Consider the following 23,435-nt stretch of genomic DNA (forward strand, 5'->3'; position numbering starts at 1 on the left):
TCCCATAGACTCCATTCTATCGAAATAATCTACATCTTTAAAAATGATTTCCTTTTTCTCTGTAATAATAAAGCAGTAGCTTGTACTTGATCCCAACTAAGATATATTATTTGAAGCAAAACCAGCCTAATGGATTTATTTAATGTATAAATTGTTTTCAAGTAGTCTTAAGGTAAGCAGAAATTACGGAAAGATCCATTATATGGAATACCCCAGGTCCTGAGCATTCTGGATAACAGGTCCCATACCTGTAGTGACATTGTTTTGTTTGCCCTGCTTCGGCTAAGTTTTCTTATCCCTTCTGCTGGCCCAGCTATATTACCCAGATCCGGAGTTTATATCTTGAATTGATGCCTTCAGTCAAGACACGGCTATGCTTTGTTTTGTTTTTCCAAGCCAAAAAGCCAGTGCAGAGATGCAAAAAAAAAAAAAAAAAAAAAATTGTTTATGACTTTAAAGTTCTACAACTTTCAGTTTCCATAGAAATCAACAAAAGCAAAACCTGGAGTCTTTAAAGAGGCACGTCGAATGCAAATATTGGATTTCAATTGTTTCACAATGCAGCTGCCAAAGCTTATATAAACACAGGCTGTGGAACCTGCCAAGCTCAAGCAACGCAATTAATCTCAAGGACGACTTCCCCTTTAATTCCAATATTGCTTATTCATAGCAGAAAGCCAGACATACAAGCACTTATATTTTAATTGATATTTGTACCTTATATGTGCACTGGGGTTGACATCTATTTATTCATGGGATTGTCTGTTTCCTTCCAGCAATGTCCCCTCATATTCAGGAGCCTTTATCCTGAGCATGCTGAGAGCCCTTCCACTTTACTCAAGAGGTTCTCTTTTTGTAAGGGGTGAATAGACTTTTTTGCCCCATTATGCATAAACGTTTAATGCTGTTAATTGATAGGAGCTGAAGAGCTTACCGGTTAATTAGCCCTTTTCAGTGTATATGTAGGCCTCTTATTGTACAGCAAAATGCTTTGCCCCATTCAGTATCTTCCCAGGATATGGAGAATGTTCTTCTCACTGAATCTTGTTTCGGAACCAGTGCTAATATAAGGCTAATATAACCGCCTGATCCAAATGACACTTTTCTACTTCTTCCCATTTTCTTATAGCAGCGATTGTTGGACTTTTTTTGTTTACTTCCATCTCTCCCCATTGGGCGTCAATCTTTTGTTGGGGCCTCCTTAGCCCGTACCAAATTTGAAGATAAAGGAAATATCAAGAAACATATTAAGAAAGACTCTCCTAAAATCTCCCCCAATTGTCATTGACTCATCCACTGCTTAAAGCCCACCCAGGGAGGTCCGACCCACAGTTTGGGAACCACTGTAAGGCTTCCTAGTGAGTCCTCATCAACTGTCCAGTATTTTTGATTGACCTTCCTGTTGGCCTTGGATACTACAGGAAGACAGGGTGCAAAAAATGAGTGTAGTGCTCCATTTTTTTTTTTTTTTTGAACTGTACACCAAGCCTTCCTACCTTGACAGATCATTACAGGAGCACAGAGATATGCAGATACCCAATGAATACAGCACTACCTGTGTCTGGCAGCACTGTATTCATGAAAGGTGGACAGGGGATTAGTGAAGGGTGAATTTATTCGGCAGACATGGATTTGCGGTGAAATTTTTGTGAAACTGTCACCAAAAATTCACTGATGAAAAATTTGCTGCGCCAAAAAAGTTTTTTTATTCAGACGCCCATTGACTTTAATGCATTTGGACAAAATTGTGGTGCTTCTAAAAATTGTCATTGTTGCGTGTCAAAATAATCTTGACACCCATTGACTTCAATGCATTTGCAAATTTTTCGCTGCTTTGCAAATTTTTCCAGTGTTTCGCAAATTTCTCAGCGAAACGGGACAGATTCACCCATCACTACAGGGGATGGCATGCATGGATATATATATATATATATATATATATATATATATATATATATATATATATATATATATATATATATTTATATATATATATATATATATAACAAACAAGGGAAAGTTGTGCTCACCACTAGTTTTTAAAACCATTAGGCCGGGGTGCAATGAGGCTGTGACCACAAAATACATATAGACAAATACAAGAGTCCTCTGCACTCAACCCATTATCAATATATTTAAGACAGACCTCATTGCACCCCCGCCTAATGGTTTTAAAAACTAGTGGTGAGCACAACTTTCCCTTGTTTGTTATAGTTATACAGGAGCAGTGACCAGCTCCATGTTGTAGCTCCCACCCCCTCCAACTATAGTCAGGTGATCCCACTGGTCTAATAAAAGGGCAGCCAAGTTGCAGGTAAAACATAGTCCCTTTGTAAAATGTATAATGAAGCAATAGAATTCTTAATGAATCAGATGAAAATTGAGCGTAGGACTGGCCAGATATGGGATGACTTTGACGTAGTTGGCCAGCTTAAATATATTGCAATATATGGACAAACAATCACTGTTTTATTTAAAGGGTAAGGCATTTTTTAGTAGCAGTATACACAAAATGTCTCTGTCTTAAATATATTGATAATGGGTTGAGTGCAGAGGACTCTTGTATTTGTCTATATATGTGTGTATAGAGAGAGAGAGAGAGAGAGAGAGAGTGAGAGAGAGAGAGTGAGAGAGAGAGAGACAGAGAGAGAGTCACTCATGGGCAACTTTAAGAGTGTGGCCCACTAGTACAGTGTTGGTCCAGCCGCAACTCCACTACAGCCTCCCATCAGCATATAACTTTTTCTTGCCGCAACCTAGGCTGGAGATGGAGGTCAGGGGCAGCGGTGATGGATCCAGGGGCAGGTGGAACCCAAGAGAACTGGGACCCACAGGCTTTTTTCCTGGTCTCAGTCTGACCCTGCACTATTGCCTATAAATAAAAAATAATTGCTAAAAAAGGATCCCCAGTGGCCACTGGACATTTGCAGGTAAATCTGATAGTAGAGCTAGGGAGGTACCAGATCATTCAGCTTCCAGGTAGGGGTTGAGAGGGGGAATGCCTACAAGACTGTATTTTGGTCCAGTGTAACAGGACAGTTTACATATTGCACATGTGCTGGGGGCTAAAGTGGGCGTTGCACCGGATCAATATACAGCCTTGGAGGCACTTTGCATGGTCTTTTTTGCATATCCAAAGCGTGTGCAATTAATGGGTGTGTCACTAAGCGTGTGACACCTATAACTACACAAAGGCAACATGCATGACATTTACAGACAGGCGTATGTTTTAAAGGGGAAGTTCACCTTTATAGTAACATCTAGAATGTTACAGATGGCCTGATTCTTAGCAACTTTTCAACCAGTCTTTATGTTTTTAGGTTTTTTGATTCCCCTTCCTATCAACCTCTTCCCATAATGCAATATCATTTGCTTTGCGGCTGTCAGCGGTCCCTGAACCCCCTCAATCAAATAGGCTAAGTCGTGTGTTGCTACATCAAGATAAAAAAAATGAGAGGTAATTGCAAATTTAACATTTTCTGCAAAATACAAACACCTACCCATTCAGTTTATGTTTTATCATAGCCTGTGCCTAGTGGCGCACACACAATTTTGCACGGCAAATGGCCGTGACTTTTTGCACTTTGACCCTATTAGTAAATAAGGCCCGGTGTCCCCTGTGGTCAAATCAACATGAAATAATGGCAGCATGGCTGGTTGCCTTTATTGAGCCATAACATTTAAATGAAGCATGCCTGGTGTAAAGTTGTTCTGCACAGATATAACAGCCATTTATGGTTCTCAAAATCCATAATGTGTCACTATTATATTCCCTTTCAGCCTGTTAGAGATAGATATTTCGTATAGACCGGCTGCATTTTTGCCTTTTTTAAGATAGTGGACCAAATTAGGAAGTGCTTTTTTTTTAAGAAAGATCAGCTAAGCAAAGGGAACCACATCCATTGACATGAACAAAACTGCCATACAGCTGATCTGTATTCACAGGCTTTACCTGCCCTTTGTACTGGGGGAAGAACAGCCTCATTATATAACAATGAGCTGAAAGGGGTGTCAGTCAGAGTTAGACAAGTCTATTAGATGGTACTATTGTTGGCCGCCTGTTGTCCAGGTGCCAGGGAATAGCAATTGCAATGATCTCAGTTTCTGTGCAGTTTCAGTTTCAGCCAGTAGCCAGCAGCACAGGGATGTGAAAGAGGCAATGCACAGGGAAGCAGAGACACACACAGGGAGAAGGGCAGGCTCCTGCCTAAAGATCCTCATTCATTGACACTCTGAGCTGCACACAGGAGCCACCTGAAGCCTCACCATCTCCTCCCTCTCAAGGGTTCTTGTCACTGGAGAAAAGGACACAGGACCCCAACAAGTGGCAGCTCAGCCCTTCCCCACCCTCAACCTCAACCCACCTTGCAGGCTTCTGTGTGTGTGTGTTTTTTATTATTGTGAAGGGACAAGAGTAAAGGGATCAGCGGAGGAGCAGAGCCTGTCAGGAAGATGCACATTAACCAAGAGGCTTCCAACACCAAAGGTAAGAAGAGTCTTTGCTGTCTCTGCCTGCAGCTGGGTACAGAGCTTTATCCTTGTACTGGGCACCACAAGATGAAGCTAGATTGCTACTTGCCTGGCATGTATTTGCTAGCTCTATACCTGGCACCAGCCCTTGGCTTTCTGAAGTAGTCATTTCTTTGACACTAGTTGAAATGCAGAACAAGCACCTGCTTTGCATAGTATTTGCCCCACAGGTGTGTGGTTATGTAGAAGGGTGCCGGCCGGGTGAAAAACAGGCGTTCTTGCATCAGGGTAACACAGGTCAGTAGGCAGAACATTCAGTGGCTTAATATAACCCCGTTCTCTAAACAGGATATATTTTGCTTTGCTGAGGGAGAGTCTTGTGACCACACCTGCTGCTTCAGCCCCCAGGTGCAACTGCCTCAGTCCCAGAGTGGCCGGTGAATTTGTGCTACGAGGCACAGTGGCTACTCACTAGTATTTTAGGAGCAATAGGGGGAGACCTAGGGTCACAGGAGTAACCCTTCTTTGCTCCTCGGTGCATTCATATTTCCTTTGCCCTGCTTCTTCTGGGTTCCACCGCCCATCATTCCTCTCAAATTCTCTCTTTCTCCTTGTGCTTGCCACCTGCCACTATTAACATTCCTCTGCAGCTTTTATTTTCACCCAACCTGCTTTTTTGCTTTAACTTCCGTTAGTGACATAACACCCCAGCGCAGTATATTTCACTCTTCTCTTCCCTTCATCACTGACTGTCTGGCAGTCACATAATTATCCTTTACACTACTGGCCATATCTATAGATAGGTGTCCATTCCTGCCGTTGGCTTCTGCCTTCTCACTATTTAATCTGTCTCTTGACCACTGCTAACCCTGTTGGCCCTCTTGCACCTTATACATCATTGTTACCCATGCTCATTTTTGTTCATATTTCCCTAATACAAGCTGCTCCTAAGCTCCTTCCTTGTACTGCTGTACCTACCTAGTCTCATCCTCATTTAAACTATCCTGTTGTTTTCCCCCTTGATTTCCCTGTATGAGACTCGGTTAATTTTTCTTTTCTGTTGTAATAGGATATGAGTGATGGTTTATTTGTCATTGTGTATGTTTTCTCATGCCTCCATCTCAACATGTCAACATGCCAACTTAAGCCAAAGTTTTTCTTTCTTTCTTTCTTTCTTTCTTTCTTTCTTTCTTTCTTTCTTTCTTTCTTTCTTTCTTTCTTCCTTCCCTCTTTCTTTCTTTCTTTCTTTCTTTCTTTCTTTCTTTCTTTCTTTCTTTCTTTCTTTTTTCCTCTATTTTTCACCTTTATGTCCTTTCTCTATCTGTCACCTGCCTCTATCACACCACCTGTTGTGGCAGTCATATGGTTACTATACTGACTAATAGGAGGACATAAAGAGTCTAGCCACCACTCCTAACGGTGGTGTCATAATATATAACTATAGATAAAATAATATCAGTAGTGTTATAGCACTAACAAAGGAATTTTACCAGGTACTATAGGCTGATTGACCATAAGGAGCAATTTCATAGTTTATAAGCACATCAAATAATGAAAATAATGTTTTAAAGGGGAAGAATGTATTGTAATACCTGGAAAGCAAAAATACATATATACAGAGAGAGAGATCAATAAAACATCTTGTGTAGTACAGAAGCAGTTAGCCAAGCACCAATAAGAGTGAGCATCATTTAAGGTCCTTACATCTTCTACAAACATCCGCTAAAACGGAAATTAATTGCTTAATTACTTCTGCACTTGCCAGTGATTAACGTAGAAAGACAGAGAGACAGTGTTTTATGGGGCAGGCATGGCCATAGCTATGTTGCTTAATTAATGTAGAGAAAAACATGGAGCTTCTGTAATTATTCTGCAGAACTGTCATCTATTAACCCAAACAGATGTCCTGTTGAACTTCCTTCAGCTGTCCTTGGGTTGCAGGGAGTTCTGGTTCAGCAGTATTTGTTGGTCGGCATCGTGCCATAGATATTTTTGGAGTGGACATTGGGATTTGCAGATCAGAACAACTGCCCAGAATCTTATTTAAGAACTGAGCTGGCTGGGGGATGCTAATAACAACCTTGTGACCACACTTCTTTGGCTTCTCAAGGTGCATTTGGTTTAATGATGCTGCACAGCAAGCTCAGTGCAGACACTGTAATAGTGGGATACCTGTGCTGGAAGGATTAGGATGCAGTTTGCATAAATTGCCTCTTCCTGGTGAAGTTTTCCCTCTTATACTGTGCCTGCACTACTCTTATTACCCCCTACGGAAGGCTGTTGTTGACAAAGTAGTGGTGTCTGGTATAATATAGCAGTGTTGACAGTCAGATGTGCATTTTATATTTCCTGATTTAGCCACCCAGTTGTCTGGACCAATAGGGCTGCTCTAGAATGTTAAGCCCCCTTGACCAACCATCTTTAAATAAGGGCATGTGAAAATTTGGTTTCTCCCTCTATGTGCATTGAGAGTTGGCGGCCATTGCCAGCCCACATCTAGCCAGTTTTCTTCTTGTGTTTTTCTCATATAAGTGAAAATGTATTCTATTCTATGTGTCTGTATTCTTCTTTATCATTGTCTTCTTAGACTACTAGACTTCTTCTACTAGAACACATGCATTGGTGTTACTATAATGGAGCAGACCCTGCAAATATGCTTCCTGGTGTATTCACAATGGTGGGTTGCACATTATGGGAAGGCAGAATTGTCTTCTTTTACCGTCTGTACAGCATTCCCTATAACTCATTCTATAATAGATTTCCCTGTTTACTATTGTAACTGCTAGTAAATCTGATCATGCACTAACAAGGCTCCATTTAACTGTCCCTATGTCAGAACTTCATGCCTCAAGAGTATTAACGTTCCATGTTCCAGCTTTGCCCTTAATTAACCAAGAATGCATTGGTCAAAATGATTAAACGGCTAATGATCTCGCCAGTCAGGGGATGCTGGGATATGTAGTCCAGAGTATATTGCCTATCCTTTAACCTAGTTAAGATGGAATACTTAAAAATAATGACCTTTTAAAGCCCTTGAGGCAGGGGCTAAGCAACAATAGCTGTATGACGCTTTTGTGTTTGTGGTTTAATGACACCCTGTTTTGTTATTATGAGCCCTCTGGCAAGGAACAGGTTCAGCTCGAGCTAGAAAACCTTTGTGTCTTTGCAATACAAAAGTATTACAGGTGTGGGAACTGTTATCCAGAATGCTCTGGACCAGCGATTTTCAGATAATGGATATTTCTGTAATTTGGATCTTCATACCTTCAGTCTACTAGAAAATCAAGTAAACATTAAATAAACCCAATGGCTGGTTTTGCTTCCAGATTAATTATATACTTATAATTAAGGTACTGTTTTATTATTAAAGAGAAAAAGGAAATCATTTTTAAAAATTTTAATTATTTTGATAAAATGGAGTCTATGAAAAATGACCTTTCCATAATAGGAGCTCTCTGGATAACGGGTTTCTAGATAACGGGTCCTATACCTGTATTTTATTTCGGTGCTCCCCCCCCGGCCCTAGAACACGTGCACTCAGCAAAAACAAATAAACTAAAGTATTTCAACCTGGGGCTGCTTCGTTTTGGCTGAACTAAAACTCATCCTCCGTCGGCAACCAAAAGCATGCTGGGAGGCATAATTCAGCAACAGCTTGAGAGCTACAGGTTGAAGTTCCCTGAGGTATATGACGGAGACGTCCTGTGGCTTTGTGAGTTTGCTCACATTCTGTGTTTGAACAGAGAATTCCTTCCGTGCAGAGAGCTGCCGTGCACACACCCACTGGCTGAAAATAAACAGTGCTTAAAGGAGCATAGCCACCCACTCACACTTCATCATGAGTGGCCGAATAAGTGGCGCTCGCCGTAGGACTAAATCAACTGTGGGAAAAAGTGACCCGCTGTGTAGTGATTGGCAAATTGCAGGCTGATCGATACAGATACCCAGTAGGGTTTACATCTCCTGCGATCCAGAACAACAGTCCTTAATCCACCCCTCCTTCCTTATACTAATATGAATCCCATCATAGCAATCACTCGACCCCTATTAACTACCCCCCTGCTCCTTTTACGTTGGTTATTCTCACTTTCACTGTGTAAATTGCACTTGTAATTGGAAAAACAGGGTCCTAATTATCATTGTGTGGTGTTATAGATGTAACAGGGCTGTGAATCACCCCCCACCCAGAAATGATAAAAAAAGTGGGTTTTGTTAATAGATAAATAGGTGAGATAATGATCAAATAATTCTTTAATAGATGGTTAGAGTGCAGATTTATATTTAGAAAGATAGAGTGAGAGATAGAATAGACTAAAGGTAATGAGTTTATAGAGGCTAATGGATCTTTGATTAATAGATGGATAGTTAATATATATATATATATATATATATATATATATATATATATATATATATATATATATATATATATATATATATATATATATATATATAGTGAAAGAGAGGGAGAGAAAGGGAAAGAGAGAGAGAGAAAGAGAGAGAGAGAGAGAGAGAGAGAGAGAGAGAGAGAGAGCATGGTAGAGAGATAGATGAGAATTAGATCATGCATAGATAAATACACAGAAAATCACAGAGAGAGACAGATGGATAGATAGAGCGTTGATATAGATAGAGGTTCATGAGAGATGGCTAAAGAAAGAGGGCTGGATTGTGTTCACAGACAGTCAGACAGATAGATTATACATAGATTGGCCATTAAAGGGGACCCGTCACCCAAACAAAATTATTCCAAATCCTATTTTATCATGTTAGTCAAGCAAAATTAACTTTAATTACACTGTATAAATTATTTGAATAATGTTTCCATCAGTCTGGGAATTCATAATTATAGCAACCAGGAAGGAGCCATTTTGTGGACACTGTTATTAAGGCAAGCCTTGTATCATCTCAGAATCTTGTTTGTGCACCAGGGGACAGGGGCTCAATGTCCATCCCCATGCACTGGTTACACAATTAAATCATTAAGAGAGCTGGGGGAATGTAGGGAGAGCAGTGATATCTAGGAAGTGCTGAATGGAAAGTGAAAGTAATTGCTTGCCCCGCCTCTATGCCTAGGCATAGAGGTGGGGTAGGCAATATTTGATTGACAGCTGATATTTTAAAGTGAGTTTACAACAGCTATGAATGCTTTAATAAAAAAAAGAAATTGGATTTCATATTTAATTTAAAAAGGACTTTTATTATACAGATTTTTATGTCTGGGTGACGGGTCCACTTTAATAAAGATAGATGATAGAAAGGAACATAGATCATTGACAGTTATGTCATCAATAGATCCACCATAGAAGATGTGTAGATGATAAATAACAAACAATGCTAATTATTTTTATTATTATGTGGAGATTAATTCAATGAAAAAGAGGGTGAATATCAGCTATAAATCACCCATAAATACTTTATTTATCACCCCTCCCCAATTCACACATGGTACATCCTTCTGTGCTCCAACAACGGCATCATAAAGAGCTGACCAGACTGAAGGGAAGCAGTCAGGAACAGGTTTAAGGGCAATTGGCAAGATATTATCTGAGCTTTCAGATATTCCTTGTGGTCTACTCTGTTTATTGTAGCATTTTAGCTGACGCATGGAGGAAGTCTGTGTGTCTTCCATCCAGTGCACTTTCAGAGAATTTCAGTCCCAGAACTGATGATCTCTAAAGAGTTCTGCTCTCTAAATATATCTACAAAATCCAAGAGGAGATAATATGAATGTATAAAGGGCGTCATAGAGAGAGAGAGAGCAAGGTCCCAAGATACCTAACCCAGATCCTGCAGCAGCAGAGCAAGCCTGGCAGTGAGAGTAAGAAGTGGGGGAGAGAGAAGCCAGTAGTAATAGAAGAAGAGGGAAAAACCAGTGGCAACACTAGAGGAGACAGAAACCAGTGGCAAGAGTAGAGGAGACAGAAGCCAGTGGTAAGAGTATAGGAGACAGAAGCCAGTGGCAAGAGAAGAGGAGACAGAAGGCAGTGGCAAGAGTAGAGGAGACAAAAGGCAGTGGTAAGAGTAGAGGAGACAGAAGCCAGTGGCAAGAGTATGGGAGACAGAAGCCAGTAGCAAGAGTAGAGGAGACACAAGCCATTGGCAAGAGTAGAGGAGACATAAGGCATTGGTAAGAGTAGAGGAGACAGAAGCCAGTAGCAAGAGTAGAGGAGACAGAAGCCAGTGGTAACAGTAGAGGAGACAGAATCCAGTGGCAAGAGTAGAGGAGACAGAATCCAGTGGCAAGAGTAGAGGAGACAGAAGCCAGTAGCAAGAGTAGAGGAGACAGAAGCCAGTGGTAACAGTAGAGGAGACAGAATCCAGTGGCAAGAGTAGAGGAGACAGAAGTCAGTGGCAAGAGTAGAGGAGACAGAAGATAGTGGTAAGAGTAGAGGAGACAGAAGGCAACCAGTGACACGATTAGGAGATAGGGAGAGAAGTCAATGGAATGCTCAGAGGATGGAAACCTATAGCAAGTAATTAGGAGTACTGAGCAGTCAGTAAAGGATAAAGTGGGCAGTAGAAAAAGCAGAGAGATAAACTAGTGAGAAGAAGCAGAATAACCAGTGGCATGTTTAGTGGAGACAAAAACAATGGCAAAAGTAGAAGAGAAAGAAGCCCGTAGCTAGACCAGATGAAAGAAAATAGAGTGGCTAGAGCAGAGAAGAGAAAAGCCGCCCAGCCGAATGTGGGAACTCTCTGCGCTTCCTGACCCCTCTGCAACTAATCGTGCTTGCACATGATCCTGGGGGGCAGGATACCTGGCTGCGCATCCCAGCCCCCTGTGTGCGCATGATCCTGAGGGAGGCAGGAGCGCAGGGGTGGGCAGGTGGTGGATGATGCCAGCCTCGGGGGGGCTGGCAGACTAAATCCGGTCCTAAGAGTAAAGAAAGAAACTAGTGGCAAGAGGAGAGGAGAGAAAACCCAGTAGCAAGAGTAGAGGAGCCAATAGCAAAGGTGAGAGAAGTCAGTATTAAGAGTAGACATAGAAGAAGAATAGAAAAGAGAGAAGCCATTAGCAGGAGTAAAAAGAGAAACCAGTGGCAAAAGTAGAGGAGACAAAAGTCAGTAGCAAGAGTAGAGAAGCAAATGGCAAGGGTAGAAGAGAGAAAAGCTAGTAGCATGAGGAGAGAGAAAGGTTCCAGTCAGTGCCTGTTAGCACACTTACATTCAGTGAGAGAATAACGCAGGTTGGTGAAGCATAATTTCTTATACTAAACAGGTTTTAATGGGTTATGTCCCACTTGACATCACTAAGCACTGATTATGACTGATGTCATTCCTTAGAATAGATTATATAGGGAATTATGTACCCCCTATTGTAAAATATATGGATAATATAAATCCAGAAGGAGTTCCTTACAGGTTATTAATCGCTCCTGTGTATTAAAATACTGTTGTTTGCAAATTGCATCTTGTTTTGTTAGTTGCTTCTGGACTTTGTTGCTACAACAATATCATACTCTTCCTCATCCAGTCTCAGACAATGAAGAAAATGTAGGAGAACAGTCTGTGTCACATGGGGCCTAAGGGCAGAGATGGGAGAGAACAAAGAGAGGCAGTTATTGTAAATAGGCAAAGGAAGAACAGACGGGAATCCAGACAGAACAATGGAACAGTAGAAGTGTTGGCAGGAGACAAGAGTAAGAAAGAGGCCACTCATTTGGTTTTCATTTGGAGGGGTTGAACTTGATGGACTTTGTCTTTTTTCAACCCAATTTAACTATGTAACTATGTAAAAGAGGTCTAGCAAAAGAGCAAAAATGTACAGAACGTAATTGTGGCTATTGTTGAATTACAATTTCCAGAATTCCCAAACAGCCAAAGCTTAGGGCGAGGTCACACGGGTGTATTTGCGTTGGGTTTTTAAAACCTTGTATTCAAGCGTAAATACGCACAAAATGAAGCCCTAAAATGATGGCAAATCGCCATTCCCACGGGGTGATTGCCAGCCAACATCCACCTCACAATTAAAATATTTGCGTTTTTCAGCAGAAACGCCAATACACCAAGGAAATCGCCAAAACACCAAGGAAAATGCCAATACACCAAGGAAACACCATATTAATGAGCTCTATGGGATCCAAAGATTTGGAAATACACTTCGCTGAAATAAGAGTTTATTTTCAATATGGCGGCCAAACCCTCGCAAGATGAATTGCGAATATACATATTTGCGTTGTTTGCTGGTTACATAATTACGTTTCGTAATCCGTTTAATAAAATTCTTCCGAGCGGAATTGTGGGGAACAAGAAAAACCCATAATGCATGTGACATTCTGAAATACGCACATTATCATGCACTGGAGTAAAAACGCCCCGTGTGACCTCACCTGTAATCAATAGTGCCTCACAGAGGATTCTGGGAGCTGTAGTTCAGCAGCAACTAGAGGGCCCAGAGGTTGGACAATCCCATTAGAGAAAACCATCATTTGCTTCAAATACCTCCGAGAATTCCTGACAAGAACAAGCGACTGGATAATAAATTGCAGTATATGGGGGAGGGTAAAGGAACAGTGGATGGAGAGAAAATGAAATAAAGGCACGGAGAAGAGGCTCATTTATTACCTCATTATTTGATGTATCCCTCTGTTCCCTCTATAAGTTCTACGTGCGGCACAATAGAGAATGTCACTTAAAGAGAAAAGCACCGGGCTGAGGCCACCGGTTGTGACACCTGTCAGCCGCTGACACACACTTTGTGTCATTTTGTGTCATCATGTAAATGTATTAATCTGGAAAGTAGCATTTTTTCCTGCTGTTTCATGCCAACTTGATTATTGCAGTTTTATTCCGCTTCTTGACATCCTCTGTCAGTCAGGTGTATCTGTCAAGTGCCAGGTCTTAAAGGGACAGTCAGTCTATAGTAGAGGCTGATCGGTTATGACAGGGCATCTGCTTGGTTCATATGTCAACCCTTTCTTCCCATGATGCTCTGCCCTTTGTTCACTTAGCCATTCTACAGTAGTGGAGGGTAAATAAATGGAGGATCCTTTAATAGACAGTCATTTTAGGCCTTGCTGTGTTCTGGTTGACCATAAACTGCATCTTAAATTCACCCTAAAGATCACTATACAGGTATAGGACCTGGCATTCTCCGGATAATGGATCTTTATTCGACTATAAAATCATTTAAACATTAAATAAACCCAATAGGCTAATTTTGTTTTCAATAAAGTTAGGATCAAGTACAAGGTCCTGTTTTATTAACACAGAGAAAAGAGAAATCATTTTTGGATACATGGGAGTCTACGGGAGTCAGCTATCCCATAATTTGGAGATTTCTGTTTTTCAGATAACGGATCCCATACCTGTAACTATTTCAGGTTAATGAAGTTATGTATCTAGATGGCCAAGTATCTATAATCTGTATATGAATGAGCAGTTTGGAAAGCTATTAGGTGAGAGTTAAGTACGGAAGCCTTTAAATATGAACCCTAAGTACTATGCTTGTACCGTGTATGAGCAGACATATCCATTTCTTTCCCCCTCTTTTCTAAAGGAGTCTGAGTTATACAGACACCAGATGATTGTGCAGATGATTTGGTCACATATGTGCAAGGACGATTGTTCAGATTGCTACTTGGAAGCAATTGCCCATGAATTTCGAATTGAGTAAGAGGGGTGAATATTATTAATAATATTATTATTATATATTATATAAAGGAGAAGGAAAGGCTAAAATTAAGTAAGCTTTATGAGAAAGGTCTATATAAATACGCCAATAAACCCTCAAAGTAATGCTGCTCTGAGTCCTCTGCATTTCTTTCCTTCTATTGTGTACTCATGGGCTTCTGTATCAGACTTCCTGTTTTCAGCTTAAACCTCCAGGGCTAGGGCTTGAGCATGCTCAGTTTGCTCCTCTCCCCTCCCTCCTCCCCTCCTTGCTGTAATCTGAGCCCAGAGGTGTGAGCGAGCAAGGAGAGACTCAGCCAGGAAGTGATGTCATAGTAAGCTAATATGGCAGCGGCTATCGTAAACAAACAGAGACAGGGTCTAGAGCTGTTTCATGGAAAAACATTCTAAAGAATAAAAATGGCATTCTAGCTTGCACTGTTGTGGCTAATCTATTGGCAATAAACTGCCTTGGTAGCTGTCCTTCTCCTTTAAAACTTACAGTAGCAAAGTGGGTCAGGGATTGTTCCAGATTTCTCTTTTGCCCTATCACCTGTTGTTTGATCTACCCAAATATCTCTCATATATTTCTGGTCCTGTCATCACTGTTTATGCAGCATCTGGCGCAAATGATGCAGACTGACTTCATTTCAATGGGAAAAAGCTATACTGTTCATGGCAGAAGGATGCCCGAGGGATTCAGCTGGTACAAGATAGCTAACTAAATCCATTATATAGGTGTAGCCAGTGCAAGGGCTTTTGTTTAATTGGAGGGTGGCAATTATTGAGAGAAGAGGGGGAGCGCTCAGATCATTGTATTGAACTGGAGCCACTGGGTAAAACCGGTACATATTCTCTTGAAGCTATAAAATAGGCTGCTGTGTCTGTAGCACTTCTCTGGCTATTGTTCATCCACTCTCTTTATCAACATCAACAGCATCAAATGTACCGAACGGAACAAGGATATCATTCCCATTAAAAATAATGGTGTTTTCCTGTTCGATTAACATAACAGTCTTGAACAGAGCAGCCGGTGTGTTTAGTATGATATATGGTCTGGTTTCTCTGAATCATTATGTCAGGATCTGTTATGTGTATTGTGTATTATTCCACTTGCGCCTCTTTCCTCCACATTCTTTTCTATCTGCTTTTTTGTATTTAATTTTCTCAAATTTTTCTGTTTAGCCTTCACATTTCCCATCTGCCTTGTCTTTGTTTCTCTTGCACTTACAAGCTAGCTTTTTCTTTCCCTGATGTGATGCTCTAGTATCCATTGTTTTTATTATTGGTATAATGCTGTAGCTTGCAGAGGCTTAGATATTACCTCCTTGTTTAACATGAGCTCAATGAATAGGGCTTCCTGAGAGCAATTGTGGAAGGAAGAGAAGGTTTATTATATGACTGGTGCACAGATAAACCTCCTACAAATAGTTGATGGGAGGGGGTTGTTTATACAGGGCTCATTATCTCACAGGGAGAATATAAGATCTATTTATTCTGCTGATCATAGCAGAGTGTCGATAAAAGACGTATCTGCCATTTAGGTCGCATCATGTGGACAGGATCCAGAAAAGCAAGTTTATGCAATCTTCTGTCAGGGTTTAAATGGAAAGTTGCTCAATGCAGAGTCTAAGACCTTTTAAAGGGCATGTAAAGGCAAAAAAATAAAATTCCATTTGTACTTTCTTTAATGAAAAAGAACCCTATCTCCAATATACTTTAATTAAAAAATTTGCACATTTTTATGAAAAACCTGACTGTATGCAGTGAAATTCTTCCTTCATTTACTGCTGTTGATAGGAATTGTCAGACGGTCCCTAACTGCTCTGCAGGGAAACAATCATACTTATGAACAGCAGGGGAGCCACCGCCTTACTTCCCAACCATGCAGAACTCAATCAGCTTTGTTTGTTTCCCTGTTTTGATCATTTATGACGATCCCTAAGCAGCCCAGACCACACTGAGCATGTGCGTAGTCTTGGTTAACGAAGTTACAAGATGGTGACCCCCTGTGGCCAACTTTGAAAGCATAAATCATTTGTTTGATTAGGCTTGTGGTGCAGTAACTTCATGTTTATGTTTAGTATACAAAATACAACATTTCTAGCCTTATTCTATTTTAGACTTTACTTTCCCTTTAAATATTAGTCCGTGTAACTAAATATACCCAGTTAGGGTTCAGTGTTTATCATGATGTTTACTTAGTCCCTTAAGTTACCTTTGGTTCTTTCCTATTAAAAAAAAGTTTCAGTTAAGATTTTTATCCTATAATGTGGTGGGGAGACAGAAAATCAGCTCGTCTGTTAATATTTTGTTTTAACCAGCTGCCCTTTAATAAATGGTCTCATCGTCAGTCAGTCACAGTTGGCCTTTAATTCACAGCAACAAAATTATTATTAGGAATGAGCCTTTAAAAAAGAACATTTTTTCTGCAGCCCCCAATACATTTCCTTTAGCTTCACAGTTGCTTATAAAGGGACCCCAAGATCCCAATCTGCGTTGTGTGCTTAAAGTCAGTGGCCTTTAACTCCTATCTGTCAGTTTTCATCTAGTTGGCCGACTCTGATTATCTCTGTGCTGCTCCTTCTCTTCTCTGTGTCACTCTATAATCTCCTTCCCTTCTTTCCTTTCTTGCTGACTCTGATCTGTTCTCTGTGTTACTGCTGCACTTCATTTTCTCCTTGTCTCTTTTGCCAATTACATTTAGGCTCCCTGGGACTTGCTTGCCAAGTAGTGAAATTCAGGCACAATGACATTGCGTCAGTGACATAGACCTCCGTTTTCCCATGATTCAGTGCTGCTGGGCACATGCTCGCTGCATCAGAATGGTTAATCTCATGGTGCATCTAAAAAAAAAACGTTATCCAGAAAGCTTATGGGAAGGCCATTGCCCCTTGAAGTAATAAAACAGTAGCGTTTACTTGATCCTAACTAAGTCATAATTAATCCTTATTGGAGCCAAAACAATCCTATTGGGTTTAATTAATGTTGAAATGATTTTTTAGCAGACCTAAAATATGGAGATCCAAATTATGGAAAGATTCCCTTATCTGGAAAACCCCAGATACCAAGCATTGTGGATAAGAGGTTCCATACTGGTATTTCTTTTTTCTCTGTAATAATAAAACAGTGCCTTGTACTTCTAACTAAAATGAATCCGTATTGGAAGCAGTAAAGGCCTATTGGGTTTATTTAATGTTTACATGATTTTCTAATAGACTTAAGGTCTAAAGATTCAAATTATGGAAAAATCTGTTATCCAGAAAACCCCAGGTCTCAAGCATTCTGGATAACAGGTCCCATACTGGTACTTCCTTTTTCTCTGTAATAAAAAAACAGTAGCTTGTACTTGATCCAAACTAAGATATACTGTAATTAATCCTTATCGGAAGCAAAACCAGCCTATTGGGTTTACATGATTTTCTAGTAGACTTATAGAGATACAACAGAGATACAAATTATGGAAAGACCCTTTATCTGGAAAAACCCAGCATTCTGGATAACAGGTCCCATACCTGTATTACATGGCCTATCTTAAAGGGGAACTCCACAAAAACATAACTTAAGCTTTATGAAAAGCAAACATAATTTCAAGCAACTTAGCAATATCCATAATTTAAAAAATATGCAGACTTTTCATGATATTTAATGGTTTCTGACAGTTCCCTAAGCCTAGCCCCCTGCTCTCTTGCTGATCTGTCTGACTACTTTGCTGAGCTGGCTGACTACTGTTACTTTGTATCAACAGAAAGCTGTCCTCAGCCTGCATCCTCCAAACCCCACAATTCCCTGCACATGTGATTTCAACAAGGCAAGGAACATCCCAGTGCAATGCATTGTGGGTTATGTAGTTCCTGCATGTTGTCTGTAAGCTGTGGAGAAGTTGTTACAATTTGTAACATCAGTGTTTAGTCCCTCCTTCCCTGCCAGGATTTCAAATGATGCAGAAAGAGAAGAACTGTTAAACAGCTGGATTTCAGCATAGAAATGTCATTTATTCATACTTTTGGAAGAAACAGGTAACTGTGATGGGTATATTAGGGGTTTCTGTATTATGTGGCCAAATTTTGGTTTTGAAGCCAGAGTTCCCCTTTAATGATTGTCACAATCCATTGTCTGACCTCTTTCGTCCACCTTTTCATTTTCTCTTTTGCGCTTTGGCACAGATTCTCACTTACACATTTATTCTTTCCTTCCCATCAGAATAGGTCCGATGAAACATTCTATTGGACCACCATGTGGTAAATATCAAGAGCTTTATTTATAGAGTACCATAACTTTAAATTCTGGGAACAGTGATCTCCCACTCACTCGCTGAACTACAGCTCTCAGTAGCTAACACACACACACCTGCTATTCTGTATCCAACATCAGGTACTCTCTGAACACTGGTGATAAATGTATATCTTACAGTTATGTAGGTGCAATATTTTGGGGTCAGGTGTTCATGGGATACTAGGAATTATAGTCCTTATTAGATGAACATTCAATTCTAAATGTAAGCTGGGAATACGCTGTAAAATCCAAAGCCAAGGTCACCAAAGAAGCTTCTTTTTACCCAATTTAGCCAATAATGTGCTGTGCTGTGTCAGATTGTAATGATCTGACCTTTTGGCCACAAGGCCAATGATTGGATCATAATGGGGCCCTAGGAAGACCGGTTGGAAGAGAACCACCAGAGAGAACAAAGTGAGAAGTTGAAAGATGTTGAACAGATTCAAGGTTGTTTGGGTTGTCCTCCAGTATGGATAACGTTATCAGACAACATTATCTCTAGATCGAGGACACTCATTGGATGTAGCAGGATAAACATTCCGGGTTGTTTTGAGATCTATTTGTATTTGTCTGGAGTAAATTTATGGCTGAAATCATCTTTATATGACAGTATTTATGCCTTACTTGTTTTAAAGCTTTGAATATATATCATTTATATACTTCATTCAAACATATCAAATTGCTCTTTTTTTCTTTAATTCTTCCCCTCACCTCATATTTCTCCTTCCAACCAAGGCCTTTTCTTGTTTTCTTTTCTTCTTTATGATAAAGTGGTGCTGCATTCCTTTCTCTACTTCTCTCCATATTGCACAGCTATTCTGCCACCCCCCCCCTCTGCCCCTCCATATTTAGCACAGGTGTTGGTGGCACTCTCTGTTAGACTTGTTATGTTATATTTTTAGTGTTCGATGTGCTTGTGTTCTCTGGGATTCAGACGTCAGCATTAAGCTACATCCGAAATCACAGGAGCTGCTGGTGAATCTGTTTCATTAATATTATTTTAGTCACATATTAGCATAGCGCCTACATAATTAGTGGAGCTGCACAAGCAGAAAGTGAAAGTTCCCTGGATAAACAAGAGCTGTGGAGGGCCCCAGTTGGACATTCTGTTTCTAGATGGAGAACTTTACAGTTTCTTTAGGTGTTTTACCTGCCCCCTGATATTGTTGCCCTTCTACCCCTACAAAACCAATGTAAATTTTGGGACTATTGGTAGGCAGTAAGCAAATGTGTACAAGGTTCCCAATTAATACCCAAGAGGCAAGACACAAAAAAACAGGGCTAAAGATTTTTTTTGCTGACATTGCACCAAGCCCCAGTTCTTTTGCACCAGTCGCAAATATTTTACCTTCAGTATTGGGCACAAAAATATGCTGTTTATTCTCATTGGCACACTGGTGGGCATAGTTTTACTCTCTTGCCATGTAGACGATGGCATGTGAGCATCCCCTTAGTTGCAGAACAGTCACAAGGTGCTTGTTTGGAGTTCAATTTCAGATGAAAATCACCATGTTTGGTTTACCCATAATGCACTGTTTCCCCATTGCGTTTGAGACCAAGTCCAAGTGGCGGAAGTGCCAAAACAGATGCATTTGCATTTTTGGCACAAACCAGTTTCTGTCTGCGTTTAGCATGAGTGGAAGCGAGAGGTGCATCACTTTCAGGCTTTAAATGTTGTTTGCATCTGATTTAGTGGATGAAAGTCAGATGCACCCATTGAACCCACTGTGGGAACCTTTGGGCTATCCCCAGGATCAGGGTGGAGCAGGGTTGGACTGGGATAAAACCCAGTGGGCTTGGCCGACCCAGATCTGTTCAGCACCGGAAACCCGAGTGCTGCACCTGCGCAACAAATTAAAAATAAGGTACGCATGGGGGGAGGGGGGTTGCAGCTTCGGCAGAGGGGGTAGAGGGGGTTGAGGCTGGGATGTTCGGGCCCTTGAGGTAGTGAGCCCTGGACCTCCAGTTTGACGCTTGGATGGAGCTCCAGAATTCACCAGTTGGTTATTTGCCTACTCCCAGCTGACACCTCATAATTAATGTTCTTCAACTTTGCAAATTTGTGCCATGTGTTCCACCACCTAGTTAAATAAAGACAATTATTGGAATTCCCTGACATTGGGTTGCACAGATTGGGTTGCACAGTTTTCATGAGTACTGCTAGGTTGAGAGGCATGGAACAGAACAGTTTACCCATCAGCTTCAGTGAGACATAAGGAATGCCAAACTTGCTACCCTCCAGTAGTTCACCATAGCCACATGTCTCACATCCCTATCTTATATCTCAATAATCAGAAATTCAACAGTCTTAAAGGAGAAGGAAAGCAATTTGTTATAGATTAGCCACAATAGTGCACGCTATAACACAATAATTTATTCTGCAGAATGCTTTACCATACCTGAGTAAACAGCTCTAGAAAATCTCTCTGTTTGTTTAAGATAGCAGCTGCCATATTAGCTTGGTTTAACATGACTTCTTGCCTGATCTCTCCCTGCTCTGGGCTCAGATTACAGCAGGTAGAGGAGGAGGGAGGGGGAGAGAGGAGCAAACTGAGCATGCTCAAGCCCATGCCCTGGAGTTTTAAGCTGAAAACAGGAAGTCTGATACAGAAGTCCATGTGTACACAATAGAAAGACAGATGACTCAGAGCAGCATTACTTTGAGGGTTTACTGGTATATTTACTGTATATAGTCCTTTCTGATAATGCTTACTTAGTTTTAACCTTTCCTTCTCCTTTAAAGTTAGAAACACCCTGCCCCATTTACAGGTGGGCTTCTACAATGCTCCCTGTTAAAAATTCCAGCGTAAAGAATCCTTGGAGTAACTCTCCATGAAACAGGCAAGGATCACGTCTGAGCCTGAGCGAAGCGATGTATGTGACAAGCACCTCCCAGTGACATTTTTACATTGGCGTGAAGCACCATGTATCAAATGCAAAGGGGAACACAAAGCAATGACACTGAAGGACAGTGAAGGTCACTGCATCTTGATATGAGCACATTGGGCCCCACAGTGGTGAGTGATTTATAGCGAGGGGCAGGGCCGTACCATTCAGCCGGGATGCAGGGACCTTGCTCAAACCATTGTGCAGCGCATGGGAATCAATGTGGCAGATCACATTGGCTGCTGTCATTCCGTGTCATTCAGAACTGCAGGGGCCACTAATATGCTCAGTAATGCAAGCGTGAGCTTTAGCTCTAGTTGAACTGCATATCGCTCACATACACATATCTCTATCTGTAGTAGCATTTTTTTTTTTGTAAAGGAGATGACCTTCATATTCTTCTTATTTATCCTCATATCAATCTTTATTCATGTTAGGAGTTAAAGTCACCCAACAGACCTTAATGAATAAGATGTAACCCACGGTTTCCATGTTTCCATGGTAGAGCACATGCTTGGATTTACCAAGCCATAACCTTGGGTGCACTTTTTCTTAGTTCTGAACTATAAAGGCAATATTACACTGTTGCAAAGTATCATGTGTTGATGATTCTATATGTAGCGTTGGGCGAATCTGTCGCGTTTCGATCCGCTAAATAATTTGCCAAACGGCTCAAAAAATTTGCAAAACCGAAATTTTTGTCGTTAGTGTCTATTTTGTCCAAATGCATTAAAGTCATTGGGCGTCCAAATAATTTTGATGTGCATCAATTCGGATTTTTTGCCGGCAAATTTTCCAGTTTCGCTAAAACATTTGCGGACGTGGAAACACTAAAATTCTGCGCAAATCCATGCCTGCCAAATTTATACACCCATCACTATCTGTAAGTATTCTTTTTGTGTAGGAGAACCTGATGAAGGGGTGGTATTGGATATGATGTCTCAGTAGGCAAACAGCCTGGTTGCACCCCTGGGTTCAAGCACAGACCAATGTATCATTGGGGCATTGTTATATGGAAATGGAAAACCTTTTATAGTGGATGGAAAATTGCTGCCCTGAATGTTTGTGCCAGTGTTAAAGGAACAGTAACACCAATAAATGTAAGTGTTTTAAAGTAATGAAAATATAATGTACTACTGTGCTGCACTTTAACAACTGGTGTGCTTGCTTTAGAAACACAACTATAGTTTATGTAAACAAGCTGCTGTGTAGCCATGGGGGCAGCCATTCAAAGCTGAAAAGGGAGAAAAGGCACAGGATACACAGCAGATAACAGATAAGCTCTGTAGTATACAATGGGATTCTTCAGAACTTCTGTTATCAGCTGTATATCCTGTGCTTGAATGGCTGCCCCCATGGCTACACAGCAACTTGTTTATATAAACTATAGTAGTGTTTCTGAAGCAAGCACACCAGTTTTAACAGTACAGTGCAACAGTATATTATATTGTCATTCCTTTAAAACACTTTCATTTTTTGGTGATACTGTTCCTTTAAACTAGTGTAGAGGCAATGCCCTCCTGTAGGGAGAGCCCTGGTTTATGAAAGGTATATGAGGCACTGTAAATATGACATATACAGGTATTGCATCTGTTATCTGGAAAAATCTCCTAATTATGGGAAGGCCATCTCTATTTTATCCAAATGCTAATTTTTATTTCTCAGTAATAGTAAAACAGTAGCTTGTACTTGATCCAAACTAAGATATAATTAATTCTTATTGAGGCAAAACCAGCCGATTGGGTTTATTTAATGTTTACATGATTTTCTAGTAGATTTAAGGTATGAAGATCCAAATTACAGAAAGATCTGTAACCCCATGTCCTGAGCATTCTGGATAATATGTTCCGTACCTGTACATTGACAGCCAGAGTATCGCCTATAAACAACTCTTGCGGCTCTCAATGACTTGAATGGGCTACTTGGATAATGGACTTGCATGTCTGTATCCATTTTGAGTCCATGGAAGTCAATGGAGACAGTCATGGGTGATTTTCAGCCAGCTGTAATCCCCCGGGTGAAAGGGCAAATAGCAAAAAAAAAGGATGCCCAACCTGTAGTTCTCCAGATGTTGTTGGACTGCAACTCTATGCGAAACAACAGAAAGAGTGTTGCAGGCTGGATATCCCTGATTTTTACATGATTAAGACCAGCTTCAGCCTCGGGGGCTAGCATACACCTCCAGCCCC

At 40.7% G+C, this 23,435-nt stretch overlaps 1 protein-coding gene across 4 annotated transcripts in view; it reads left to right on the plus strand.

Annotated features, from left to right (window-relative positions):
• Positions 1–4,118: 4,118 nt before the first annotated feature.
• The window catches only part of LOC108713838 (synaptotagmin-7), a 237,563-nt gene continuing 218,246 nt past the window's right edge, over positions 4,119–23,435 (plus strand). Inside the window, exon 1 of one of the 4 annotated variants that reach the window (XM_041589935.1) lies at positions 4,119–4,486. In XM_041589935.1, coding sequence (XP_041445869.1) covers positions 4,453–4,486 — 34 coding nt within the window. In that variant the 5' untranslated portion in view covers positions 4,119–4,452. The remainder of the gene's footprint in view (positions 4,487–23,435) is intronic. The other 3 variants (XM_041589936.1, XM_041589937.1, XM_018257499.2) reach the window with 3 other exon arrangements.

Source organism: Xenopus laevis, chromosome 4L, assembly GCF_017654675.1.
Source record: "Xenopus laevis strain J_2021 chromosome 4L, Xenopus_laevis_v10.1, whole genome shotgun sequence".
NCBI classification, from domain to species: Eukaryota; Metazoa; Chordata; class Amphibia; order Anura; family Pipidae; genus Xenopus; species Xenopus laevis.